Source organism: Alligator mississippiensis, chromosome 5 (assembly GCF_030867095.1).
Source record: "Alligator mississippiensis isolate rAllMis1 chromosome 5, rAllMis1, whole genome shotgun sequence".
Lineage (NCBI taxonomy): Eukaryota > Metazoa > Chordata > Crocodylia > Alligatoridae > Alligator > Alligator mississippiensis.
The window spans coordinates 61,995,348-62,021,748 of record NC_081828.1 but is presented as its reverse complement, the minus strand read 5'-3'; the positions used below and the strand labels follow the sequence as shown (position 1 = coordinate 62,021,748).

The 26,401-nt window shown below is 40.6% G+C and overlaps 1 protein-coding gene across 4 annotated transcripts in view; it reads right to left on the bottom strand.

Moving 5' to 3' along the window:
* Positions 1 to 793: 793 nt before the first annotated feature.
* The window catches only part of LOC102565034 (Ro60, Y RNA binding protein), a 32,508-nt gene continuing 6,900 nt past the window's right edge, over positions 794 to 26,401 (bottom strand). For 2 of the 4 annotated variants that reach the window (XM_059728401.1, XM_059728403.1), the window contains exons 2-9: positions 24,798 to 25,397; positions 23,808 to 24,028; positions 23,392 to 23,538; positions 18,327 to 18,464; positions 16,567 to 16,683; positions 13,214 to 13,327; positions 9,678 to 9,824; positions 794 to 8,601 (exon numbers count right to left, since the gene is read on the bottom strand). In XM_059728401.1, coding sequence (XP_059584384.1) covers positions 8,449 to 8,601; positions 9,678 to 9,824; positions 13,214 to 13,327; positions 16,567 to 16,683; positions 18,327 to 18,464; positions 23,392 to 23,538; positions 23,808 to 24,028; positions 24,798 to 25,377 — 1,617 coding nt within the window. In that variant the 5' untranslated portion in view covers positions 25,378 to 25,397 and the 3' untranslated portion in view covers positions 794 to 8,448. Of the gene's footprint in view, positions 8,602 to 9,677; positions 9,825 to 13,213; positions 13,328 to 16,566; positions 16,684 to 18,326; positions 18,465 to 23,391; positions 23,539 to 23,807; positions 24,029 to 24,797; positions 25,401 to 26,401 lie in introns of all 4 variants that reach the window. The other 2 variants (XM_059728402.1, XM_059728400.1) reach the window with 1 other exon arrangement.

Sequence of the window (26,401 nt, the reverse complement as noted above, 5' to 3'; positions counted from 1 at the left end):
GAGGGAAGCAGGGCAGAGAGCCCGAGGCCACAGCCGGCCACCTACACCTGCTCCAACATCCCCCCACTGTGGGCTCTGCTCCAGCTGTGCCACCAGTGGAGGAGAGCAAGCCAGGTTCTGCTTTGCTGCAGCAGCCACTGCCTCCTACAGGTGGCAGCCGGGGCTTGGGTGCTGCAGACCCAGTTCCCTTGCCCTGTAGCTCTGGTAGCTGGGAGCCCACTCTGGCAGAGCGTGGAGTGAGGGACCTGGACCTGTGTCCTGATAAACAAAGGGTGCAGGGGAGCTCTGATTTTCCTTGATAAAAAACCCAAAATCAACTACCAAAATGTATAGGTACTTAGAAGTTATTTTATTATAGTGACTAAGGTACTGGTAGGCTGCCAAATGGCTTTAAACCCTTTGTTTATGTTTATATATTAGTGGTGTTTTATTTGCATATTTTGGGGGTTTTAAAATCAGAAAATTTGTGTTTAAACAGAAAGCCAGGATCCCCATTATCTCTAAATCCTCTTCACCACTGCCTTCTTTTCAGGATTCACATAAAAGGAATTAAAAAATGGAAGACACACTCTTTTGCTCTATGGGACAGTCTGAAGGGACAAGTGTTGCATTTCTGTGGCTCTCGTCTGTTTTCTAGCTTTGGCCTAGAAAACTATACACCTTTTTCTAGGTACATAAAAGGCTAGTCTAGGAACAAAATTGTTTTCTTGCACAAAAATACAGTTAGAGATTTGTGTAATATGAAACGAATGAAACACCATTATGAAACTGTTAAAAAGCAAACAAAAGTGTGTGATATGCATAGAGTTTATTTAATATTCATTCAAGGTCTACAGTCATAATGCAATTCACTCATACTTTCCCTTGCAGGGAAAAGTTTAAAAACCAATAATTTCAATATAACGTACATCTATGGTCAGGGTTTTGGTAATGCCGAGACCCTGCAGTATTTCAGGGAAGTTCACATGCAAACAGGAAGGTATATCCCTTTCTTCCCCACAAGGGATCATTAAGTGGTTAAAGGTGCACTATTTAGAATAAAAAGCCTTTCCCTGATGATTTACTTATTGTTTGTAGTAAAGAAGTGCCCAATGATCTTAGTCAAGGCCGTGGCCCACTATTCTAGATGCCACAAGTCCAGTGGAAACAATTCCAACCTAACAAATTTCTCTCCAGATGATAAAACAATAGGATTATCAAATAACTCCATTGTATTTTAACACCTGCACATTTATGCTCACAATTTCAATTTGAAAATGAAAAAAGAAAGAAGAAATCATCCTGAGTTGCTCAGCTTGCAGTAATTTTTCTGTTTGATAAACCATCTTCCCTCCCCTCCACCCCCCACTCTATGAGTCCCTCCGTTTCTTGAAGCCACAGTGCATATTTTAAACGCATGTAAATATTTAACATATTGACCTCACTTATTTAAAAATTATTGCAAAGTTTACTACATTTTCACTCAGTTCTTCACTGCCTTCAGTGTTGTTTATGGACACATCCATCCAGGTAAGCACACATAAATGTATCCCTCTCACACTAAATATTGTACTAAACAAATCTTATATTGCACATATGCTTTATTTTTACTCTTTTTTTTTTGTTTAAATTTCTCTATTTTTCCCCAGAAAACTAGCAATTAAGGCTAGTATATCTTTGTAGAATGCAAAAAAAAAATAAAATAAATAAATAAATAAAGGAGAAGTTTGCAAAGGAGTTTTTAAAGACTCCACCTTTCATTTTGTTCCCTATAAAAAGATAAAAATAAAAACCGCAAGTCTCCCCCAAAATTCCTTGAGTTCTATGCTCCATGGTTACCAGGGCATTGTTGCTTAAGGCAAAATACAATTAATAGTTTAGAAACACACTAGAGATACCAGTAAGTGCCCATATACCAAGGAAAGATTTTTGTTAAGGCATTTGAAGGGTTAATTATGCCATTATTACCAGAATAAGGCTTTTTCTTTCAAAGATCTTTTCTCATATAATTTTGTTTTATTCTATAGAAAGTAACAGCAGCAAAAAACACCCATATTTTCAGATGGCACAAAGCCAGGTTATGTTTATATAATCTAAACATGATATGGCATATATGGTGTGGTTCTTTTCTAAAAGAAGCAATTCTATCAGCAATGTTACAGTGTTATGTGTTTCTTTACTAGTGCTTTCAAATCAGAATCATTCAGTTTGAACTGACATGAGCATTTATTCTGCTAGTGATTCAAATTCAATTTGTGACCCAAATTTTAAACTAATTTATTCTTATTAATATGAATTTCAGAGGAACAGACTTACATATACTTGATGTTTGACTGAAGTCTCTCTCTCCCCCAGCTCAAATTCTAAAATGTTCATTACTAGAATGAGTAAGAAGCTGGAAACAGGCTTTTATTAAAGAAGAAAGAATACTGAGAAGTTCAGACAAGCTTGCTGTTTATATAAAAATATCACTTTCCTATAGACATATTTTTCAAAGCAGAACCATGTTTTTAAAATAAAAATGTAATAGACTAAGATTTTCAGTTGTGACATGTTATGCTCATTTATGATTAGGAAGTTGATAACATTTATTACAAAAGTAGCTATATCCGTTCATTATATGTTAATGAAGCATTTTAAATAGTCTTACTTGTTAGGAGTTTGCACTTATGCTCATATATAGATATACATTTAAACAACTTCAGGATCCAGAAACATCCAAAGAAGAAATAGTTTATAATCTCAGCCAAAAAAACCCTCATCTATACACATGTATTTAAAAGTCCTAGATCTGCTGAAATTTGCTATGCAATGAAAACATCTACCTGCTACAACAATTAATCAATTTAAACACTGCATTTTTTTGCACATCTTTCTATATAAATTCCTTGAAAATAGTTTGCATGATCCTGTATAAATACTAAAGCATTAAATCAATTAAAGATTTGACAGATTTAAAAAGAATCATCTTTGCTCAAATTATTCCTGTTTTATGTCTAAAATAATTCCATTAACCAGAAACCAAAAGTTGACTACCTAGACAGATGATTCATTGAATTATGCAAATAACTCAATACACTTTATACAAAACAATAAAAAGACCATAAAACACTATACAAACTCAACGTTAGTGATTCAACATAGTGAAAACAGACGTTTTCTGCACAAGCCAATGTCAAAAAAAACTTTCTAACAAAAGCCTGGTAAGTCTGCATGCAGGTAAATGTTAAATTTAACTTTGAGAAACGTTTTTCTTCCTCGTTTGGAAAACCTAGGCAGCATAATTTGTTTCTGTGTTTGTTTTGGCTTGTGTCCAACTATTTGTTTTAAAAATGTTATATCATTGGTCCAGTGGCCATGAAGAGAACTTCCTTTCGTATAGAAAGAGTGGAGAAATATTTACAAATATTTAATGCAAAACATTGCCTTAATAGGAGTGGTCTGGTTCCAATTATTATCAAACAAAACAGCCTGGTTAAGAATTTGTTAATTAGAATGAGAACAGAAGCAAGAGATGGACGGTGCAAAAAAGTTTTATGGGAAGAAAGATTAGAGATCACACCAGCAATGGGAGCTAAGAAAGAGAAGCAAACAATATAGTGAGAGAAAGGAAGGGCAGACAGAGAAATTGGAAGAGAACAGAAAGAATAGGGAACTGGAACCTGGGATGAGCCATCTCCATACCTACCTTACCTAGTGTAGTCAAAGCAGCTGCCATTGAGACTAAAGCCTGACCAAAAAAAGTGCATATTTTAAATCAACACTAGTATATGGTTTGTATTGTACAGCACTTTTAAGACTACATCAATTGATAGGCTTAACATTCATGTGTTATAACTACAGCCTGGACTTATGAGCTGTTTTAGACACCAAGGGGCCTATTAGTACTACTGAACATTTATCTGACTGCCCTCATAACATCCCTCAATAAGGGTTTTCAGATGGTCAATTTCTTCTCATGAGCTTGGGTAACCAGCAATATTGCTTATATTTTGTTATATATTTATGGATCTCAAATTCTTTCTGCTAAATCTTCAAGCCTTCCTTGACAAATACTCAATTTTTGATCAAGCTGTTATTTTAATCTTAAATCTATTTACAATTAAACAAAGGCAACTGATATGCTGTTAGAAAATAATGTTGTGGGTCTTTTAATCCCTAAATTTTCTTTTAAGAGCTGCCCAGGGGATTTTATTCATGATTATTTCCAGAAGTTTTAAATGCTTCAAAATAGTAATGGATCCATAGATAAGGTTCTTTTCCCCAGCCTTAAAATCAAAAGAATATTTTATTGCTTCCTTGAGAAAGGACTAGCTTATGTCACCCAGCAGCTCTTGATATTTTACCAGTTTAACATGCTTCTTTCTTCTTTTACCCTCTCAAGACAAGACTTTTGCGGTGATATCATTTGTAAAACAGCGGTGCACTAATGAATCTAGGACTAGCCAGTGGAGACTGAGAACAACTGAAAAATATAATTCAATCGGCTTTAGAAAATCAAAGCAATGCGTTTGCAGTAGGCCAAATATCAAGATATTTTGGCTTTGGACAGGGAACACCCCCCTCACCCTTCAAATAACCCTGACCTTAACTTCAACTAGCTCTTTTTTACCTCTTACTCTTATGTATCTCACTGCGTTGTTATAAATCTCCACTTGGTTCTGCCTTGAGGCAAACAAACAAAATGTTCCACCATGCCAAAAATGATACGGTATTAAGCTCTTTGGTGAAAAGACAATTCAGTAGTTTTCTCTTAAATAATATTATTCTAATTGTGCCTTTAGCTCACATATTTTATTTACATTTTTTATATTTTAACCACTACATTTATTACACACACACCCACACCCCACTGTGCAAATTACCTGGATCTATTCATTCTGCAGAACATAAATTCTTAGCTACCTGGACATATTACTGAGGAAGGTAACAATAGAAATCTTGTTTTGTTCCACAGGCTATATTGTCCCCTAAAAGCAAACTTGCCAACAAAATGAAAAGTAGTGATCCTAGGAACATGTAGCTTCATTCTCCTATGCCCCCAGTTTTGGGGGTCCAAAACAATGGAAGAGGGAAGGAACTAAGTACACGTGCTGCCAGCATTTGCTTCAGTTTTCCCTCTTTTACTACAGAAACGTTGGGGTGAGAGTGGGGGAGGGAGGGGAGTTCAGCTAACACAAGCCTCTCTGCATTGTTTCCCAGCTCCTACCAGAGGCATGGTGTCTGTCGATCTCAACCAATCTGCTGGGTGGGGGGAAGAAGCGGGTGGGAAACAGAGGATGACTGGCAAGGGTACAGACCTGCAGCCCTTTCAGAGGAAGCAGCTGCTACATTCTAATTCTTCCACTTGTATGAACAGGGAATGATACAAATGTAGCAAAACTGTTCCTACTTGAACCTGCTTCATCCAGGGCACTGACAGACATGAAAAATTAAAAAGCGCATTACCAGAAGAGGAAGTGTATTTGTTTGACCCTACTCCGCAGCGTATGTATAGATCGGGTGCTTCAGTGGGGCTTTTTGGTGTCTTTATGTAAAAGCTGATTCAATCAGCTCTTAGAGAAAAGTGCCAAAAAGCCCTGCTGAAGCACCCAATCTATACAGACATTGGGTAAGGTAAGCCAGGTCCAACAAACGCAACGCCTCTTCTGGGCATGTGCTGCACTTTAAAGTAAAGTAAAGCCACAGTTTAGTTTTGTTTCATTTTTCATGCCTGTATGCAGCCCCAGTGTCTAAATGGTTCCAAAAGGTGTGTGTTTCTATACAGAACCTTACCATTTACATGGAAGGAAGCAACAAACCTCTTCACCCCTGCTCTTTTTCCAGAAGTAGGATATAGGGAGAAATCTGCTCCTATTTGTAGCAGTTTGTTTCATGTCACGACAACCAACACCATGTAAAAATCAAGCAATGTATTATATTTGTATTTTTTTTAAATAGAGAAAACAAGCTTAGGATCATATTATTCACTCCATCTAGTCATCGCGTTTTGCATTACTGTGACCTGGAATGTAGTACATCTCTCTCCAAAATATAATAGTCATAGTGTACTTAAATTTTCAGTACAGTCGGTAGGAAATTTATCTTGACAGTGCGTGTCTTATCCAAGGGTTTGTATTTCAAAATTGGACTACTTTCAAATATTCCAAATCAGTTAATTCTTCACTCTTCATCTGTAACTAAAGCCATTAGTTCAGTCAAATCTTTTTAGTTATCACAGGTTTGCAAAAGAACTGCACTGAAATGTTACTTCAACTATTGACCTTCTATGTACACAGCTTGTTAATTTCTATTTAATATTTCTACCAAGAAATTAATTCATAGTTTCACAAAGGCTCCTCAAAACAAGAAACTGAACTTCAAAGACAAACTATTTCTTCAGAGTATTTCTAGCTCAGCAGTAAATAACTATTGCATGTTTAACTATCATGTATAATTACAAAGCATATTATTGTATTTTTTACAAAACTATCAGTATAAAACAAAAACTGAATTGGTGGAACTACCTTTTGAAATTGCAGGTAACGGAGGGCGTTTCTTTTGTTAGCTTTTTTTTTCTTGGGGGGGGGGTGCATGTAATCTAATGAGCAGTGGTCCTGCAGTCTATAAATTGTATCCCATGCCTATCGCATTACTTATTGATAATCTACAAAAACTCATTCACTTTTATGGAAAGCCACTGTTTCTACTGGCAATTTTTCAAAATACTATTATTCTAAAAACAGCTCATGCAATGGGCCTGTACAAATTAATGCCACAGCAGGTTTCCTCACCATCCCGATTTATCCTGTGCCGAGGAATTTACTAGGTGGTATGATGTCTTCAGTGACATCTCACAAACTGAGGCACTACGCATGGAGCATGTAGGTATAAATGTTAAATAATGTCTTAAGATGGAAGATAGTTCACCCTGCAAAACACTATTTTTAACCCAGATTTCTTTATACTTTAAACATATGAAAACGAGTTAAGCAACATGAATTTAATTTACTATTTAAATTGCAACGTGGTTTACATTTAAGAGCATGTTTTATAGCACAGCAACAAAGTTTGATGTAGTATTTATTATAATTAAATTATTTTTATAACCTGCAATCATTTTCAGATTAAATACAAATTCACCTTTTAAAACAATCACCCTTAGTAGAAAACATGATCATACAATTTAGGGGAAAATGTAAAAGTATGACTAAAACCCCTATGTATCTTAGCATGTGACATCAAAAAGACCATTTTATTACATTTATGCACACATTATTAATTCCTCCTCTAAGACAGAGTTGGGACATTCTCAGTTATTTTCTCCCTTACATGTTTCTTATCACAAGGAAGTTTAAAAATCCAATTGGCAATCAAATTTCTAAACAAGTAAGACTGGAACTGTGAACAAGGTAGCTATATAATGCAGAAGTCTCAGAATCGGTCACTATAAGAATTGAAACCATTTAAAAAAGTTAGACTGAGTTGATTTAATCAGTAAATATTAGAGAAAAAAAGGTTACTTAAATAATGCAAAGCACTATTCAAGACGATTATTTCTGTAGCATCAACACATAGGGGTGTGGGGAGGGGGGAAGAGGAAGAAAAACATGCAGTGAAGTTCTTTTCGATTGTTATGATCACACTTCAGGGTAATGCTAATTCCAGGGTCTCTGTCCATCTTCATCACTGAAAAACTGCTGAAACTTCAGCACATTCACATCAGATGAGCAACCCAAACAACTTTGTAGTAGAGAAAAGGGACCTTTTCTCTACTACAAAGAGTTTGTACTCTTTCCTGCAAAGCATACCAGTTTTACAAGAGTGTTAAATAACTTTGCAGTCCATAGCACTACCTTTCAATTTACCAGAAAGTTACAGATTTAATCCTAGAAGATCAAAATCACAATCTATTTAGAAAAGATAAATCAAAATTGTCACTTTTACTTTGTCCATATAAAATTTGACAAATATTTTTGTACTCAATCACAGTAACATGGTCAAATGTGCTCTGAAAATATTTCTTTTGCAGAATTCAATAGAGATGTTGTATCTTAATTTTTTCAAGTACAAACATGAAAAAACCCTCATTAAAAACACATACCTTTACAAGAGCCATCAAAACAGACTACTTTTCCTTCCTCCTTGAACCCACCAATACCAGTGTCTCACCAATTTATTCTTACAAACAAAAATAGTCTACAAGGACAGTAAAACATCTTAGTATTGGCAAACTAGAAAGCAATTAAATCATATACTATGTACCCCAGTAGCTAGTCTTAGCAGGATTTGCGTACTTATTTTTAACCTGTATGCAACAGAAAAAAAGAAAATTCTTGTATGCTTCTTTTGATTTCTGTTTTAGAAGGCAACATCATTCTTATACGTGAATCATGTACCATCTTCTAGTACAGTACATTTGGCTGGTAGGTCCCAGGGCGAAGTCTATTGCCAGCAATGGACCCACTGGTAATAGTGGGTATCCAGGAATTATATCAAATCTAAGGTGAAGTTTCGAATAACTTCAAGAGCTCCTGCGTCAAAACCACATATGTCCAACATGCCTCTATCATCTGGATCTGCGATGGTAAAACCATTTGATGTCATTCCACAAACGATCAGTTTTGCTGGAATGCTCATCTTCTACAGGCAGAAAGGAAAGCAAATAAAACACTCTGAGAATGTATACCTATACAGCAAATTAATAATTATCTGGAAATAAATTATGTTGTCCTTACACCACCAAAACTCGACCTGACAAAGCACACTGCTGAAAGCCAGAGATTCCCCAAGCAAAGACTTCAAAATCTGGCCCTTGGTATTTTTTTAAACCAGACCTCAGTCTGATATCAATAAAACTGAGGTAACTGCAGTATGTTGCCTTTAAATACCACAGAGGGCATATAGATAGGTATAAATCTTATAAAAGTACTACTAAGCAGGCCAGCTAATATAAAATACAGCCTAAACGAAATGTAAATGTTTAAGGGTCTATCATTATCAGTCATGACCATCATATCATCTATCAAGTGGGTAAGAACAAATTTATGTCTAAAAAAAGAATTCTCAGCCACGAATTTGTCCTTTCCCACCTAAATTAGCTTGCGCAGGTTGTTCAAGATACCCATCTCAGTTTCATGCAGAGCTCATAACTTCGGTAGCCTCCCTTCTAGAAAGAAAATAAACTCCGACTTCAATAGATTTGCATTCCTGTGGCACTACTTTCTTTGAAGGCTCCCATAATTTCACTCGGGTGGCTATTTGTATATTGCTCTGTGCTTTGCCAACGCATTCAGTTCCACTGCAGAGCAGGGAGGAAAACCGGAATTTCACTTGTTTTGCTTGAAAAGAATCCCCACTGCTAAAAGGAACTCTCAAGCAGGTAGCAGCAGGAGTTTATAAATTCGCTGAATACCAGATACATTAACTATCATTACAAAAACTTAAATGCAGGACATTAGTATCAGGCCATCAATATTGATGGTGGAAAATCACGTGCAAGTAATTCTAGTCCTTATTGCTTTTTTAAAATATGTTTATTTGTAAGTAATGCTGTTAATTTCTGCCTCAATATATAGAGATTCTAATACTTTTTCAGCAAAATAAAGCCTAATACATTTTATTTCACAAAACCACAACTATTCCTCTCTTTAAAAGAACCCTCTGAACACTATTTCACTAACTATTGGTGCTATATCATTTTACAAAAGAATATTTACTTCTCTGTATTTCCTCAAAGCAACTGCAGGGTGAATCTCTCCAAAGTATGTCTCGTTATCAGTAAAAACAATGAAGACATCAGCAGCTGTGTTAGTCTTTTCAGCCCATATCATTGGGAGAGCACAATCAGTGGCACCCATCTCAATCTAAAAATACATACAAATATTATGAACTTCACTGTAAAATTCTGGAAATGTCAAAGTAATCTAAAAACAGAAAAACAAAACTTAAGAAACTTCCCAAATTCTGCTTACAAATGGTACCATTCATTGGACCAATTTTCTACTGACATTAACTGCACAGTCATAGAAATAAATATGTTAAACAATATGTAACACTTGATAAACTGAGCTTAAACGGGTTTTTTTCCTTTAGTGACAAAAAACAAAATTGGAAGTGAGCAGAGAAACAAAGTATTGTAAAATAATAAGCAATAAGTTAATATAGGAAGAACAATTAAAAAACACCAACACAACCTCTCATGACTAAAACAGTCCATGAAACTCTCTTCCCAAAGATTAAGAACAACATAAATAGGTTCTACCCTGCAATGCAAAATGCACGTCTCTGATATTAATGAAGCTCTGGTCTATTTGTGCAAATTACACTGCAGGACTGAGGTTTAGAATTTGACTACTTATTAGGAAGCCAATAACTCCACTGCAGTGAGTGAGGTCCTTTCGCTGAATTAGGTGGAACTTAGGAGGTGCTAACTTACCACAGCCTAATAAAATGTATAGCCTATATGTTATAAAGTACAATTTAGCAGCGCTGAAAAAATAAGACTTAGGACAGTGCTGCAATTATAAAGAACTGAATATACTAAGATAATTGTTTATATATTGCTTAGAAGAAATAAAATATTATGTTCCGAGTAATATTATATGCAAAAGTATCGTGCATCTTCTCCATCCATTTTACCTCACTTCCATCCATTATTTTTAAGCTACTCATCTCAAATTTATTTAGAGCAAAGTGACATGGAAAAAATGATCTAATTTACTGGACATGTTGTAAAAATAAACTAAGTGAGATATACCAAAGAAGGGTCACCTGGGGGAAATAATATTCTATAAATAGAGACCTACCAAATTCATAGCAGAAGTAGGGTGCGTGGCACCTGTTTTAATCTTGCAGGCTTCCCTGTGTGCCCCTTCACTGCTGACTGGTGGAAGGGGTGTGCTTGCAGCTAGCTCCTGATCGGCGGGGAAGCAAAAACTGTGGTTTTGAATATGGCGCTGTTTTTGCCTCACACCGCTGATTGCTGGAGGTGCCCCAATGCTTGTTGCTGACTAGCAGGGAGGCAAAAACCACACCATATTTAAAACCATGGTTTTTGCTTCCCTGCCCATTTAGAGGGAGCAGTGAGGCCCCTCTGCCAATCAATGGTGGAGGGGAAGGGGGAAGAAAAGGGTCACATGGGGGAAACGTAAAAGATTAAAGGAGCTGCCGCACACTCCATTTCTGCTGTGAATCTGGTAGGTTCCCATCTATAAAAAAAACCCCATAAATTGAAGTCAATATTACAATTATGGAAATAACTGGCTGATTCTTATCCAACTGCCGATATGCAGCCCAGGAGCATAGAAAGCACCGTTTGGCTGGTAAGCCTGTTGTGGGAAAGGGGGATGGGAAGAGGGGGCCCAGATCGAGGCCACTGCGGTGAGGGAGGGGTGGAGCTGGAACTGAGTCAGGGGCAGGCGCGGCACTGCCAGGATGGGGCAGGGTACAGCATGGGATGAAGATGGCAGCTTGACGTGGGGCGTGGCTTTGGCCGCTGCGTACATCCCAGGGGAATGCAAGGGGGACACATGCCCCCCTCAGATCTGTGCACGGGGCAAAGGCAGGATGCCCAATGTTGGCTTGGGGCCTATGCTACTCCAGCCTCTTTCTGGTGGCTGTGCTTGGGCCGAGCAGGGTGGGCAATGGCTGCAGTACTCAGAGGGGGGCGACAAGGTGGGGCTAAAGCCATCCCAAAATTCGCCGTACCCTAACCTCCCAGCACCACTACTGCCCACCCTGCCCCGAGAACAACCGGTGGGGAGAGACAGGAGGAGCCCCAGTCCCAAGTACATAGCAGGCAGCCCACCCTCACCCCACACAGATCTGGGGGGCATGTTGTTGTATTGCAGTAGCTATAATTGCTTTAACTGCTTATATTGCTATCTTTTATAATGAATTATTTAGCCATTAAGATCAAGTTAATCTTGTTATGATTTACTTCCCATAATACTTTAATCAGTCATTACTGTTCTGGAATTAACCATCTATTTTAGATGTCCTATTGCTTAGCATAAATATATTTGACTTATTGGTCTCATGGTTTTAAAACTTAAATTAGGTATAAGAAATATGCTTATGTAAGGTCTGTGGTGTGTTTGGCATGTTTGACAAGAGTTAATGAAAGAATGGATGATGTATGTGACAATGTGAAGGAAGACAGTCCTCTTGCAGCAGGTGAAAATAGCCTTCTGTGGTTTAACAGTTAAAGGTTGCAGTGATGTAGAGTCAGCAGTTAAGGATTACCAAATACTAAATCATGCCTTCACCCCAATGGCTGAAGACTACAAGCAGTGACCCTGCTGAAGATTGCAAACTGCAAATCTGGAAGATCACGTCCTACCAATCCTAGCCTGTCAACAGAACAAGGAACATGACCTTTGCGTCTGACTCAATGGAATCCATAGGCGTTTATGGACAGCTGTCGCTATGAAGAATGAACACAAAGAAAAGACTTTGGGTCTGTCCCCCTGCAAGAAGGAGCGTTGGACGCATCCAACAAGACTTGACTCCATTCCTCGTGGCCAGTCCGGCTGGCCACCAGACTAACCTGAGCATCTCTGGAACTACTTGGTAACACCTTAACTTTTGCAGGACTGTCTAACTATCTGTGCATGTGTTTGTTTTTTTATATGAATGAATGAATGAATATGTATGGGAATTAGTGAAGCAAATAACCTTACTGCTTTTTTTATTATTCTTTTCATGCTGCATGTTTTATATTCTAACAAATGTGGCATTGTTGCTTATCCCGATAAGATTACTACTCGTTTTAATTCACACTGTACTCCCTGTGCAGACATGCCCCCGGGGAAGTGGGCAGCGGCAGGAGCCACCTCCCGGAGAAGCCACCGACTTGGTCCTGTGCCCCATCCCACTCCAGCTGAGCAGCGTCTGCCCCAACCTCACTCCCTCCCTTGCTGTGGGGGGGGGGCTCAATCTGCCCCCCACACCCTTTCCCCGCAATTTACCAGCCAGCTACTGCTCTCAAGGTTGGCAGGCTGCACTCCTGGCCACGTGCATGCTGCCGCTATATGCATACATGCAGCATTTATCCATGACATTGTCAGTCACATCAGCCAAAAAACAGCCAACTGCTGATAATGTCAAATTTCCTTTTGTCAGTGCCGATACAATACAGACCGATGTATCAGTGCACCTCTAAGTCATTTTCATGATTTTCAAAAATGAAGAAACAATTTATCATCATCACCACTCCCACCACAGTGTAACAGAAGTAAAAGTTTTTACATACTGTAGACATTTCCTCTAATACTTGAGGTAATGTCATGTCTACTGTCACTGGACAGGGGACAATTTCATGTGAAAAGGCAACAATATGGGAATCTCTCTCAGTACGTGCAACAACCTAGGAATAAAAAAAATAAAAAAAATTCAAACATTACAATAATAACAATTTGCAGTACATGTACAAGTTTAGCCATTCAAATTAGTGTCTAATGAACACACAAAACATCCAAATACCAAATTACATCCACCATATGGATATGCTGCAAACCGAAGACCAAAGTAGCAGAGATGGATCTAAGATTTCCCAAAGGAGGGCACAGGAGCAGGAACCCTCACTGCAAGGGTGTCTGCATAACCTGTAATGCCAACCCTCTCCCTGCCAGCACTACATGAGCCTCCAGGAACTTTTTAAATCCTACTCCCCTTCCTCTTCATGCTCAGAAGCATGTCTCCTCCCCATCCCTTCTGCCCCTCCCTCACCTACCACACTGCTGCTTTCCCTGGTGTCCCAAGGGAAGCTCCAGAAACCCTTATGCCTGCCCCAGCCAAGCTGCGAAAAGGCTGGGCCCAGCTGAGGACAGGGGCCAGACTGCAGCAACTAAGACGGATGTGGGGCGGGGTTCTGCCCCTCCCCGCCCCACATATGCCTGCTCCCAAGGGACAAGGCAGGGAGGGGGAAAACTGTTCTGCCACCGTGTTATCACTGCTGCCCCATCTCCAGTTGAGCACAGCCCCTCGTAGCCTGGCTGAGGCAGGCAGAAGCAGCTTTGGAGTATTCCCACCCCAGGGACAGTGGGAAAACCTGCAGCAGGTGGAACGCAAAGTGGAAGGGAAGGGAAGGGGCAGAAAAGGGGAGGCAAAGGGAGGGGAGGTGCCTCTGAGCATCAAAGGAAAGGGGTGAAGGAACGGTTCACCTGCTTTAAAGGATCTGAGGAAAGGAAGGATGGAGAGAAACAGAGTAAGGACCCTGGACTACAAAAAAAGCAGACTTCAACTCACTCAGGGAACTCATGGGCACGATCCCCTGGGAAACCAGTCTGAGGGGAATATGGGTCCAAGAGATCTGGTTGTACTTCAAAGAAGCCTTACTGAGAGTGGAGGAACCAACCATCTTGATTTGCAAGAAGACTAGCAAACATGGCAGAAGACCAGCTTGACTGAGCAGGGAACTCTTCAGTAAACTAAATCACAAAAAGGAAGCTCATACGAAGTGGAAACTTGGACAAATAACTGGGAAAGATAAAAGTGCACTGCGCGGGCATGCTGGGATGAAATCAGGAAGTCCAAAGTGCAACTGGAGTTGCAGCTAGCAAGGGATTTGAAGGGTAAAAAGAAGGGTTTCTACAAGTATGTCAGTAGCAAGAGGAGGATCAAGGGAAGTGTGGGTCCTTTACTGAGTGGGGGAGGCAACCTTGCGAAAGAAGATGCAGAAAAGGCTGAAGTGCTCAATGCTTTCTCCTCACTCTTCACAGGCAACGTCAGCTCCCAGATTACCACGAGGCAGCATGGTTTAGGGAGCAGGTGAGCAGCCCTCAGTGGTGAAAGAACAGGCTAGGGACTACTTAGAAAAGCTGGACATGTATAAGCCCACGGGGCTGGATAGGATGCACCTGTGGGTGCTGACGGAGTTGGCTGATGTGAGTGCAGAGCCATTGGCCATCATCTTTGGAAACTCATGGTGACCAGGAGGGGTCCCAAATGATTGGAAAAGGGCAAGCACAGTGTCCATATTTAAGAAAGGGAAGAAAGGTGATCCAGGGAAATACAGGCCAGTCAGCCTGACCTCAGTCCCTGGAAAAATCATGGAGCAGATCCTCAAGGAATCCATTTCTAAACACTTGAAGAAGAACAAGGTGATTAGGAACAGTAAGAATGGATTCACCAGGGGCAAGTCATGCCTGACCAACCTGATTGCTTTCTATGATGAGGTGACTGGCTCCGTGGATACAGGGAGACTGGTGGATGTGGTGTACCTTGATTTTAGCAAGGCTTTTGATAAGGGAACTGGGCTTATTTAGTCTAGAGAAGAGGAGACTGAGAGGACTTAATAGCAGCCTTCAACTACCTGAAGGTGTGTTTGAAAGAGGATGGAGCTAGACTGTTCCCAGTGGTGGCAGATGACAGAACAAAGAGCAATGGTTTCAAGTTGTAGCAAGCGAAGTTTAGGTTAGATATTAGGAAAAATTTTCTCACTAGGAGGGTAGTAAAACACTGGAACAGATTACCCAGAGAGGTGGTGGAAGCTCCATTCTTGGAGGTTTTGAAACCAGACAAAGTTTTGGCTGGGATGATCTAGTTGAGGATGGTCTTGCTTTGAGCAGGGGGTTGGACTAGATGACCTCCGGAAGTCCCTTCCAACCCTAACTTTCTATGATTCTATGACTTAAACGTTTTCAGATGCTCCCATGTTGTACTTCATTCCAAAAAGGGAGATGCAGCTGCACCACTGTACTCCCTCTGGATCAACCAACCCCTAACAAAGGTTAATACCTGGACTCAATGCTGCCTTTACAAAGTTCCCCACATTCTTCTACATCCTGTAAAGATCTTAAATAAATAATTGGGAAGTCTAATCATTCACTCTCTCTCTACACACACACCCACACACACTTAGCTTTTAGCTTCCATTTGTAAAACTTGATTTTTTTTTTCTGTTCTGTTAAGGGAAACTACTATATTTTTAAATGCAGAAAAGTTCTGTAACTTAAAGCTAATTTAAAGGGTTTTTTTGTTTTTTTGTAAATTTGAAAAGCTACACAAAACTGCTGCCTCCAACGTGCACAGAAAAAAAATCTGTCAGCACAGGTTTTAACTAATCCCGTAAAAACGAAAGAGGGAAACTTTTTAAAACCTTAAAAACAAAAGGTTACATAATTTTACCTCAAAGACAGATGCTCACAGGCTTCCTATATTAAAATTCCAATTAAGTCAGGGGTAGGGAATTATTTGGGCTCACAGGATTTTTGATGATTGTTTAGGTTAGGCATGATTGTTTAGGTTAGGATGATTGTTGGGCCCACAGGATTGTTTAGGATAGATATTAGGAAGAATTAGAAGAAATACATAGAACAAACAAAACTAGCCTGAAGACTAACCGATTATGGTAGGGACCAGCTTAGTACAATGCTTACTCTTATTGAATCTGGTTACTTACTAAAAGCCTCATGGGCATAAAAGGACCTGCAAGAGGGCTGGTATAGGAGCCACTTTCAGTGCATCAAGCACAGATTTCCCCAGTGAGGTAGAAACATCTAGTGGCAACTTTCAAAGTAAGAAGAACAATGAGAACTACCTCAGCACACTGGACTGTGAATGGTAAAGAATTCAGGACAATTAATCCAACTAATCAATTCTTACCATACACATTGCTGCAGCAACTGTACTTGCATCTAACACACTACCAAGAACTTTCTGTGACATGGAACAACTGACATCAACTGCAAGTATGAAGCGCTTTCCTGTTGGTTCTACCACCTAAAATGGAAAAAGAAATACCGTAAATCCACATTTTGCTATGTATATGTATTTTTTAGTCCTCTCAAGTAATTTACTCCATCAATACAGTTAAAAACCATTCAGGAAGTCAAATTATTTCCTCCTCTCTTTTTAGAGCAATATCTGTTGTAAAAACAAACCCACTGCTATTAAAACAGATACTAGATAGCCCATCACTCAAAAAAATATCCCACCAAACTTTCAAACTAGGGGTGCACCGACAGAGATTTTTTGGGTCAATACCGATGGCCAGTTTTTAGCAAGCCATATTGGCCGATAATGATCCAATTCCGACATGCAGCCAGGCAGTGTGGAGAGAGGTGTCTGACTGGCAAATCTGTTATGAGGTAAAGGGGTGAGGGAAGACGCGTTGCGGGGGACAAAGGCCCCCATGGTGAGGGAGGGGGTGAGGCTGGGGCAGGTGCTGCATAGCCAGAGTGAAGCGGGGTAGGGGGCCTGGTGTGGGATGGACCCACAAGCGGCTTGTCTGGGAGTGCAAGGAGAGTGCAGCTCCAACCACTATGCACACCCCAGGACAGCTTAGGGGGCACGTGCTTCCAGATCTGTGCATGGGGTGATGGTGGGGTGTGGTTGGGGCAGCACAAGGCTCTTCCCAGTGGGCTGGGCTCGGGGTGAACAGCAGCAGCACTAGAAGCGGGGCTATGGGGGAGCAGCTGTGCCAAACTCCAAATTCACCATAGCCCCCCCAAATCCCCCTCCCAGTGGCAGCCCGTTCTCACCCCACGTGCAGATCCGTGGGCACACGCCCCCATGGGGTGCGCAGTGGTGGGAGCCATGCCCCTGCAAGCCACTCACGGCTCTATCCAGCAACTCACCTTGGCTGTGCAATGCCTGCCCCTGCCCCAGCACCTCCTTCACTGTGGGCCTCGATCTGCCCCCACCACAGCCCTTCCCTCACAAGACTTACTAGTTGGAGCTGGTTGCTTTCTACGCTGTGGGGCTGCACTCCTGGCCGCCTGTGTGCTGTGCTACAGCTGGGTGCATTCACTGGGCATTTATCAGCAACATTAATCGGCCACGTCAGCCAAAAAATGACTGTTGCTGATATTGTCAATTTTCTTTATATTTGTGCCAATCCAATATGGGACCAATGTATGGGTGCACCTCTATTTCAAACCCACATGCAGTTTGAGAAGAAAAAGGAACTGACAAAGCAGTAAGGGCAAATTTTCTAATAGTTTTAGTCAGGTTTGCTGAGTTTGAACAAACCTGACCAAACCTTAGACTGCTCCTTGCACAACATGCTGCTTATGCAAGTTAAATCAGATGCCAGCTGCTATTACTGTACCTCACTACTAGGTGGTGGGTAACCAGTAACAGACCCTATGTTAGGTAAAACTGTTACTTTACAGTAAGCTACAAAACATGAAACCTAAATTAGCATAAAGCATATTAGTATACTTTACCCCTTATTCTTTTTCTAGACTGGGTAAAGATCTCTCATTATAGAGGCTTACACGGCCTGTTTGCTTCTTGTTTACACTAACATTGTTAGGTCATAAATCCAGACCCTTAGTGCAGGTGTACCCCAAAAGCTTATAATGTTTTAAAATAGTCTAGCTTTACAATTTAACAAGTGTTAGTCATCAATGGACCATTACCTTGAATGTTTTGTAAAATGCAGCATCAAGAGCCTCTAAAACATCCTTATCAGGACGCCACCGAAGCTTGCCCTGGATTCCACGTTTTCTTTTATAGGTCTCTAATGCAACCAAAACATGGAACGGATGTATTCGAGCCTACAAGCAAAACATATCAAAAAGCCTAGGTTTAAAAATACATGGAAGTTTGTATTTTTTTTTTTTATACTGAACAGACAACACATCAGGTAGATTACGGTTGCAATTTTCTAATTATTTTATTACAGCTTCAAGTTTTAAAAAAATACTATAGCCACTCATCCATAAATGAATACAAAAATCATAACATACCATTTTTACCTGTAGAAAAGAGAACAAACCTTCTGGCCCATCCCAATTACAGTTCAAACCCCTTTAAAATCTGAGAAGTCCCATGGCTCTCAGCCTCTCTTCATAAGGCCTATGTTCTTGTCCTCTGATCATGTGCCTGGCTCTCCTCTGGACTCTCTAAATCTTCTCCTCATTCTTCTTGAATTGTGCGGCCCAGAATTGGATGCAGTACTCCAGCTGCGGCCTCACCAAGGCTGAGTACAGCGGGAGGATGACATCCTGAGATTTACTTAAGATGCATCTATGGATGCAGGCCAGAGTTTGGTTTGCTTTACCAGCTGCGACATCGCATTGGTGGCTCATGTTCATCTTGTGGTCAATCATAACCCCCAAGTCTCTTTCAGCACTGCTGCTAACAAGTGTATAACTGCCAGCCTATAAGCATACTGCAGGTTTCCCCTCCCCCGTGAGGTGGAGTACCTTACATTTATCGGTACTGAATGTCATCAGGTTTGTATCCGCCCACTTACTAAGTTTATCCAAGTCAGCCTGAATCAGTAGCCTGTTCTCAGGTGTGGACGATATGCCCCAAAGTTTATTGTCATCGGCGAACTTAGCCAGTGCGCTTCTGACACCAATGTCCATATCACTGATAAAGATGTTAAAGAGAACCAGTCCAAGGACAGAGCCTTGGGGGACACCACTGTTTACGGAGCGCCATAATGATTCACTACCATCAACCACTACTCTCTGGGTCTCACCTTGGAGCCAATTTCCCAGTCATCGGACTGTGGTGTAGATGAGAACACAGTTGGCCAATTTTTCCCATGAGGAGGTCATGGGACACTAGATCAAAAGCTTTTTTAAAGTCCACATATATGACGTCAATCTCTTCTCCCTTGTCCAGGTGATATGTCACCTGGTCATAGAAGGAGATGAGATTGGTCAGGCAAGACCTACCCGTGACAAACCCATGCTGGCTATCCCTCAGGATGTTGCCCTCAGCCAGTTTATCCAGTAGGGTCTCCTAGATAATTTTCTCCAGAATCTTCTTGTGGATTGAGGTCAAGCCGATTGGCCTGTAATTCTTGGGATCTACTTTCTGCCCTTTCTTTAAGATGGGTACCACATTGGCCTTCTTCCAGTCTTCAGGTACTTCACCTAAGCGCCACAATTTGCCAATGGTTGGGCTATGACACCTGCCAGCTCTTTGAGTACTATAGGGTGTAAATCTGCCAGGACCAGCTGACTTGAAGGTGTCCAGCCTCTCAAGATGATTCTTTACTAGATCAACACTGATGCTGGGTATAAATACGCTCTCACCCTGGCCGTTCCACGCCTCGCTAGACAGGGTGGTCCCATTGGACTGACAAAAGACTGACAAAGTACCCATTAAACATATTGGCTTTTTTCTGGGTGTCGGTTATCAGCTGTCCCATTTCGTAATAACCTAGACACCTTCTGTCCCTGCCTCCATCCCCTGAAGGGCATCCTTAAGCACTGCCCTTCGACAAAGTCACAAGCCAGTGTCCATCAGGCACGCCACCCAGGGAGGCCAACCAACTCTGTAAGTCAGGAGGCCGGCTAGGTCCTTGTCCCTCAGTTCAGGTGGCCAAGACAGTAGCTAAGCTAATATTTCTTTTACAGTAACCTACCATAGACCTTAAATATGTTTCATCTCAAAACTAAATGGAAAAAGAAACCCTTTTTCAATGACAAAGAAGGAAAATAAATTTAATGTAGTTATTAAAGAAATGGATATATTCGGTTCCTTGAAGCTGACCAGATTCTTGCATATATTATGTTAATGAGGATTTACACCTTCTCTTCCTCTCTTGGTTCTGTGCATCTCTCTTTTCTTCCCTTGGTTCTTTGCTTGCCATCTTAGGTCCTCAGTCATTTATTTACACTGGGAGACAAGTACCCACCCAACTTCACCTCTGTTCCTCTCCTTGGTACAGGGGCCTTAAAAAGGAAGACATATTTCATATTCTTGTTCTACTCCTAGACTCCTGCTGGTCTTACACCCTTCTGTAAATAACTGAAATATTAAACCTGTGAATTTATAAGCCTGAAGTATTTTTTATTATTATATATTTACAACAACACTGAGCCAGAGCCTGAAAAAAGTGGTGCTTTGTTATCCAGGATTAGTTTCAGAAGAACATGCAAAATAGATTAGAAACACTGCATAAGAGTGCTTATAGATCATCTGGGGCTGGAAAGGACCTTGTAGGTCATTGGGTCCAGCCCTCCTGCACTAGGCAGGAAAAGACAGCTGGGGTCAAGTGACCCCAGCGAAGTGACTGTCCATTCTGCTTTTCAAGATTTCCAGGGTAGGTGACGGCACCACCATGGGAGGGAGTTTATTCCACAATCTGGACACCCTGACTGTGAAGGAGTTTTTCTTGGAACTGAGCCTGAAGCAGCCTTCCAGGAGTTCGTATCCATTGCTCCTGGTCTTCCCCAGGGGTGCCCTGGTGAACAGCTGTTCACCCAGTTCTTGACATATTCCCCTGATATAGCGGTAAGCCACAACCAAGTCCTCTCTCAGCCTTCTCTTCTGTAGGCTGTAGAGGTCCAAGTCCCTCAGCCTCTCCTCATATGGATTGTCTTGCAAGTCCCTGATCATACCGGTAGCTCTTCTCTGGACCCTCTCAAGTTTTTCCACATCCTTGTTCAAGCACAGCGTCCAGAACTGGATGCGGTACTCCAGCTACGTGTCACCAGAGTGGAGTACAGTGGGAGTATTGCTTCCTTAATTTTGCATGAGATGCAATGATTAATGCATGCCAGCGTGTTGTTTGCCCTGCTGGCCACAGCATCGCACTGCCATCTCATGTTCATGCGATGGTCGATCACTACATCTAGATCCCTTTCGGCCGTGGTGCAAGCCAAATTGTCGCCAACAAGCCTGTAGGTATGTTGGGGATTGTTTTCCCCCAGATGGAGCACCTTACGCTTCTGAAGGTTAAACTTCATCTGGTTCCAGTCTGCCCAACTCTCCAGCCTGTCCAGGTCTGCCTTTATTTCCAACCATTCTCCCCCATAACTTGGTGTCATCTGCACTCTCGGCCAGCGAGCTTTTCACTCCCACATCCAAATCATTGATAAAGATGTTGAAAAGCACCAGTCCAAGCACGGACCCCTCAGGACACCACTGGCCACTTCTTGCCAGGATGACACAGATCCACTCATGAGAACTCTCTAGGTCCTACCATGCAGCCAGTTTTCCACCCACTGAACTGCAGCTAAGCCCACAATCTTCCAATTTTTTCCACAAGGATATCATGGGATACTAGATCAAAAGCCTTTTGGAAATCTAGGTATATAACATCAACCTTCTCTCCCATGTTCAGGTGGTGAGAGACCTGTTTGTGGAAGGAGACGAGACTGGGAAGACAAGACCTACCCACGATGAAGCCATGATGGCTGTCATTCAGAATCTTACCCTCAAAGAGCGTATTGCACATAGATTCTTTAATGAGTTTTTCCAGGATTTTCCCTAGGACGGAGGTTAGGCTGGTTGCCTGGGTCCTAGATTCATAGATGTTAGGGTCGGAAGGGACCTCAATAGATCATCAAGTCCGACCCCCTGCATAAGCAGGAAAGAGTGCTGGGTCTAGATGACCCCAGCTAGATACTCGTCTAACCTCCTCTTGAAGACCCCCAGGGTAGGGGAGAGCACCACCTCCCTTGGGAGCCCGTTCCAGACCTTGGCCACTCGAACTGTGAAGAAGTTCTTCCTTATGTCCAGTCTAAATCTGCTCTCTACTAGCTTGTGGCCATTGTTTCTTGTAGTTGCCTGGGTCCTCCCTCTTCCCCTTCTTGAAGATGGGCACAATGTTGGCCATCTTCCAACCCTCAGGGATCTCCCCTGTGTGCCACAATTTCTGAAAGAGTTTTGCCAGGAGTAATGCAATGACTTCAGCCAGCTCCATCAACACCCGTGGCTGAAGTCCATCTGGTCCTGCTGACGTATAAAAGTCTAGCTTTTCTAGTTGGTTCTGCACCAGCCCAGCCGCCACAGTGGGAAGGCTGTTATCCCCACCATGCCCCCTTTGAACCTTATCTCACTTGTCTTTCCCTTTGTTCCAGTGAAATAGTGAAGCAAAAAGGGCATTCAGGAGGGGTTCAGTTTTTCCCTGAGTGTCCATTACCAGCTGTCCCGAGGTGTTAAGCAGGGGCCCCATGCTTCCATTTGTTTTCCTTCTGTTCCTTACATAGCTAAAAAAGGACTTCTTATTGTCCTCAACTCCCTTGGCCAACTTAAACTCAGTTTCTTCCTTAGCTTTCCTAATCATTTCCCTACAAGTGGAGACCATGTTGTAAAGCCCTCCTTGAGGACTGTCCCTAGCTTCCACTGTATGTAACAGTACATTATGTTACTATATTAAATGCCACTCCCCACTTCCCTCCCCCCTGCAGTGAAAGTAAACAAAGTTCCATTTTTAAAAAGTTATTCATTATGTCTTGGGCATATTCTTGAAGGTACACACATGCTTGAGTGCTTTCCTGAATTGAGATCAACAAATAAAACCAAGTCAAATGAAGAGGAGTACATTAAGGTTTCAAACAAAGATAATCTTTGAGATGATGGTGCCGAGTATTTCAATCTACTATTTTGAAGGCCACAAACACGTACATTTTTAATAGGAAAATTCAGTTGTCTGAAGAAATACAATTTAGGAAGGAAAAAAAAAAGATACCAAACCATACACAAATACAAGCCTCAAGTGATAAAAACAGTTCATACCTTTTTTAACATTTTCTCATTTTTCAGTCTTTCACATACTAGTGACACTTCTGGGCTTCCTGGTTCTAGTACTGAAATTGCTGTCATCTTTCCCAAATTCCTCAACATTGCAGTAAGGGGCATTTCCTGTAGCAACGCTTTCCATACCTCATATAAAAAAGAGAGGCAAAACTCAGTAAAGAATTCGTATCTTGTGTGTACATAAGACAAAGTAAAAATGTAAATATATATTAAAATGTTAAAACTATTAGACACATTTGTCTCATTTTAGATTAACTACTTATATAATTTCAAAACAGCCTTAAAATGTTTTCTTTGCAAAAAAAATAAATGGTTAGCAATTTAGACTTCATAAGAGGCACAAAATATTGCTTTATAAAACACTAGCTTGTATGATACTATTCTAATTTACCCACCTCTTTAGATTTCAAATGGTTTGTTGGGAGATGCTCCCTAACTAAACTATACTCTTCGATCAAATGAATAACTTCCAATTCATCTTTTGTGCGTTTTACTCTTTCCACTGCTTCCAGATATTTTAAGAGTTTTTCAGTCTCAGCAGAAAGTGCCTTCTCTTTATATGCCTCTTGAACTTCCTTCCATCTCTTGGTGATATATTTAGCGACTATAGCAATTCCTATTGAAAAAGAAAAATATTTTCTATTCAAGATTATGGTGAAGTACTAGAGCTTTTAGTAGGTCTTGTACATAAACTAGTTAGAAGCATACTACGGTTTCAGTTCTCTAAATGTGGAGACTGTAATACATTAAAATGTATAATTCACAACACTTTAAGTTTCTTTTAAATAAATATTATAAAATGAATAAAATGTATGCTCTTAACATCTCTACCTTCTTTGACACAAAACACTTAAGTATGAAGAATACAAGGAAAAACCTACTCAGAAAATGCAATGAAAAGTCCATGTCCAATTTGCAGCTGATACGTATTATGTTAACCTTGAGTTCCATGCAGCAGAGTAATCTCAGGTTGCCTGTGCTTTTCATTTGTAAAACTAGAGTTTTTTATAACTTAAGGGGAGGCATACAACTAAGATCACTGTCAAATCTAAATTGCACACAACGTAGCTCACTGAATAATGAAAAATAAGTGTATTAATAACATTTTCTAAGTGATATGAAAAAAGAAAAAAATAATAGTCAGCACTATTAAACCCAGCCTTGACAGCAATAAGACAAGTAATAAGAAACTAGTTTACTCTTGAAGAGCGAAGATAAATGGGCTATGACCTTTTGTAGTCTTCTCTAGTCTGTAGGATACCATCAGCGGACACCATCATGCTAAAATTACATTTAAGCTTCCAGGACACAGACATGGAAGAAACAACAGATTTACAACACTACATAATGTTTAGTTATACTAAAGATTAATAAAATACCGTTACCTTCATTGGCAGGTTTTAGATGGGACAACCTCAGAAGGTCTTTATGAGACCAGCCATTCCTTTGTTTATATTTTGTAACTGCTAGAGCAACAGCCATACCATACTTCCCATTATACCAGTCTGCAACAGCTTTTCTCAGGGCACGACCCCACATGCCACATTTCATCCCCTCCTTCAGATCCTTTTTAAACTGGATAAGGGTAAAGAGATGGGTTGGTATGCGGCACACTTCAGAAATAGCCTTAAACGCCGCTTGTTTAGTTTTTGCGTCAGAGCACTGTGAACAAACTGCTAGAGCAAAAAGCAATGGTTCCTGTTTTGCTGTCCTGCCTTCTACGCTGAACGTCTTTATTTCCTGTACCACATCACAGCCTTTGCCATCTTCAATCAATCTTATTAGAGCTTCTGTATTTTCAAAGCCCAGTTTCTTCTCCCCGATATAGTAAGTGCCACCTTCTGAACCAAAACACAAAAAACGGTGCAGTCTGTTCATATCAGTGACCTGCCATACATAGCCACCTTCTGAGTTTTGCACCTGCTTCTCATTCAGAGGTTGCATTTGGCTTACTTCTTCCTCCATTGCTTATAATTTTAGGAAGCCTGCTGGAAAAAAGAGAGACAGTAAGGTTTTATTAAATATTAATGAGAAAATATGTTGGGCTTTTTTGGCTTTGATCAGTTTCAACGTAGATCTAAAGCCAAATGAGTACATCACATCAGAAACGCCTTATTTTTCCCTCCTATCTTTATTGTTAATCATGTAATGGAACAGCAGGAATGTAGTCTAGCAAATGCTTTATTTAGTAAAGATGACCTTCAAAATATATTTTAAAAATCAGGTTGGTGCCTTTTTCAGATTCCTGGGGCATGAAGAAATTGTGAAAGGATTTTGTGGTTAAAGTCTGTTCTCTCCCATCCAGCCAACTAATTTTGTTGGCTATCTTAAAGCATTTCATTGTGAATGCCACCTGCTGAAGGAATGGAGTAACTAAATCTTACAAAGCTTTGGCAAAGTCATTTGCCAAAAATATTAGTAAGTCACCAATGTTAAATAATGTTGGTGAAAATAGTGATCTGACGGAAAACCTCCAACCTCAGCTGGTCAACTTCTACTTTCTCCATGCTTGTAACCATAGCATCATCATTGCTCTTTAGGCAGGAGACTAAAATGTCCTGAATTTCTCTAGCATAAGAAGCTAATAAAATGGTGATTAATATTAGGAAGCAGAATTGTTAAAACCTCAGCTAAATAGAAAGGGCAGAAGGAAAATTGTAACAAATATGAAGGAAAAGTATACCTTTACATAAGATTCAAATATGTCCGCCCTTTCCAATGAGGGCATAAAAACCACACACACACCCCCCCCCTAATTCTACATTGTTTTTTGTTTCTCATTTTAGCCTTAGAAATAAAGAAAAGAAAGAATCCCAAACTTTCTGGGCCTTGTGTACACACCATACGGAAGCAGACTACTGACAGTCACTCTGAAGCATACGTAGTATTTTTATAATGCTTCCAATTGAGATTAGAAATAAGGTGAAAAAAATTTCATTTGTGACGAGCTAGCTGGCAGTGACCTAGCCCAGGGGTTTTGAAAGGGCAA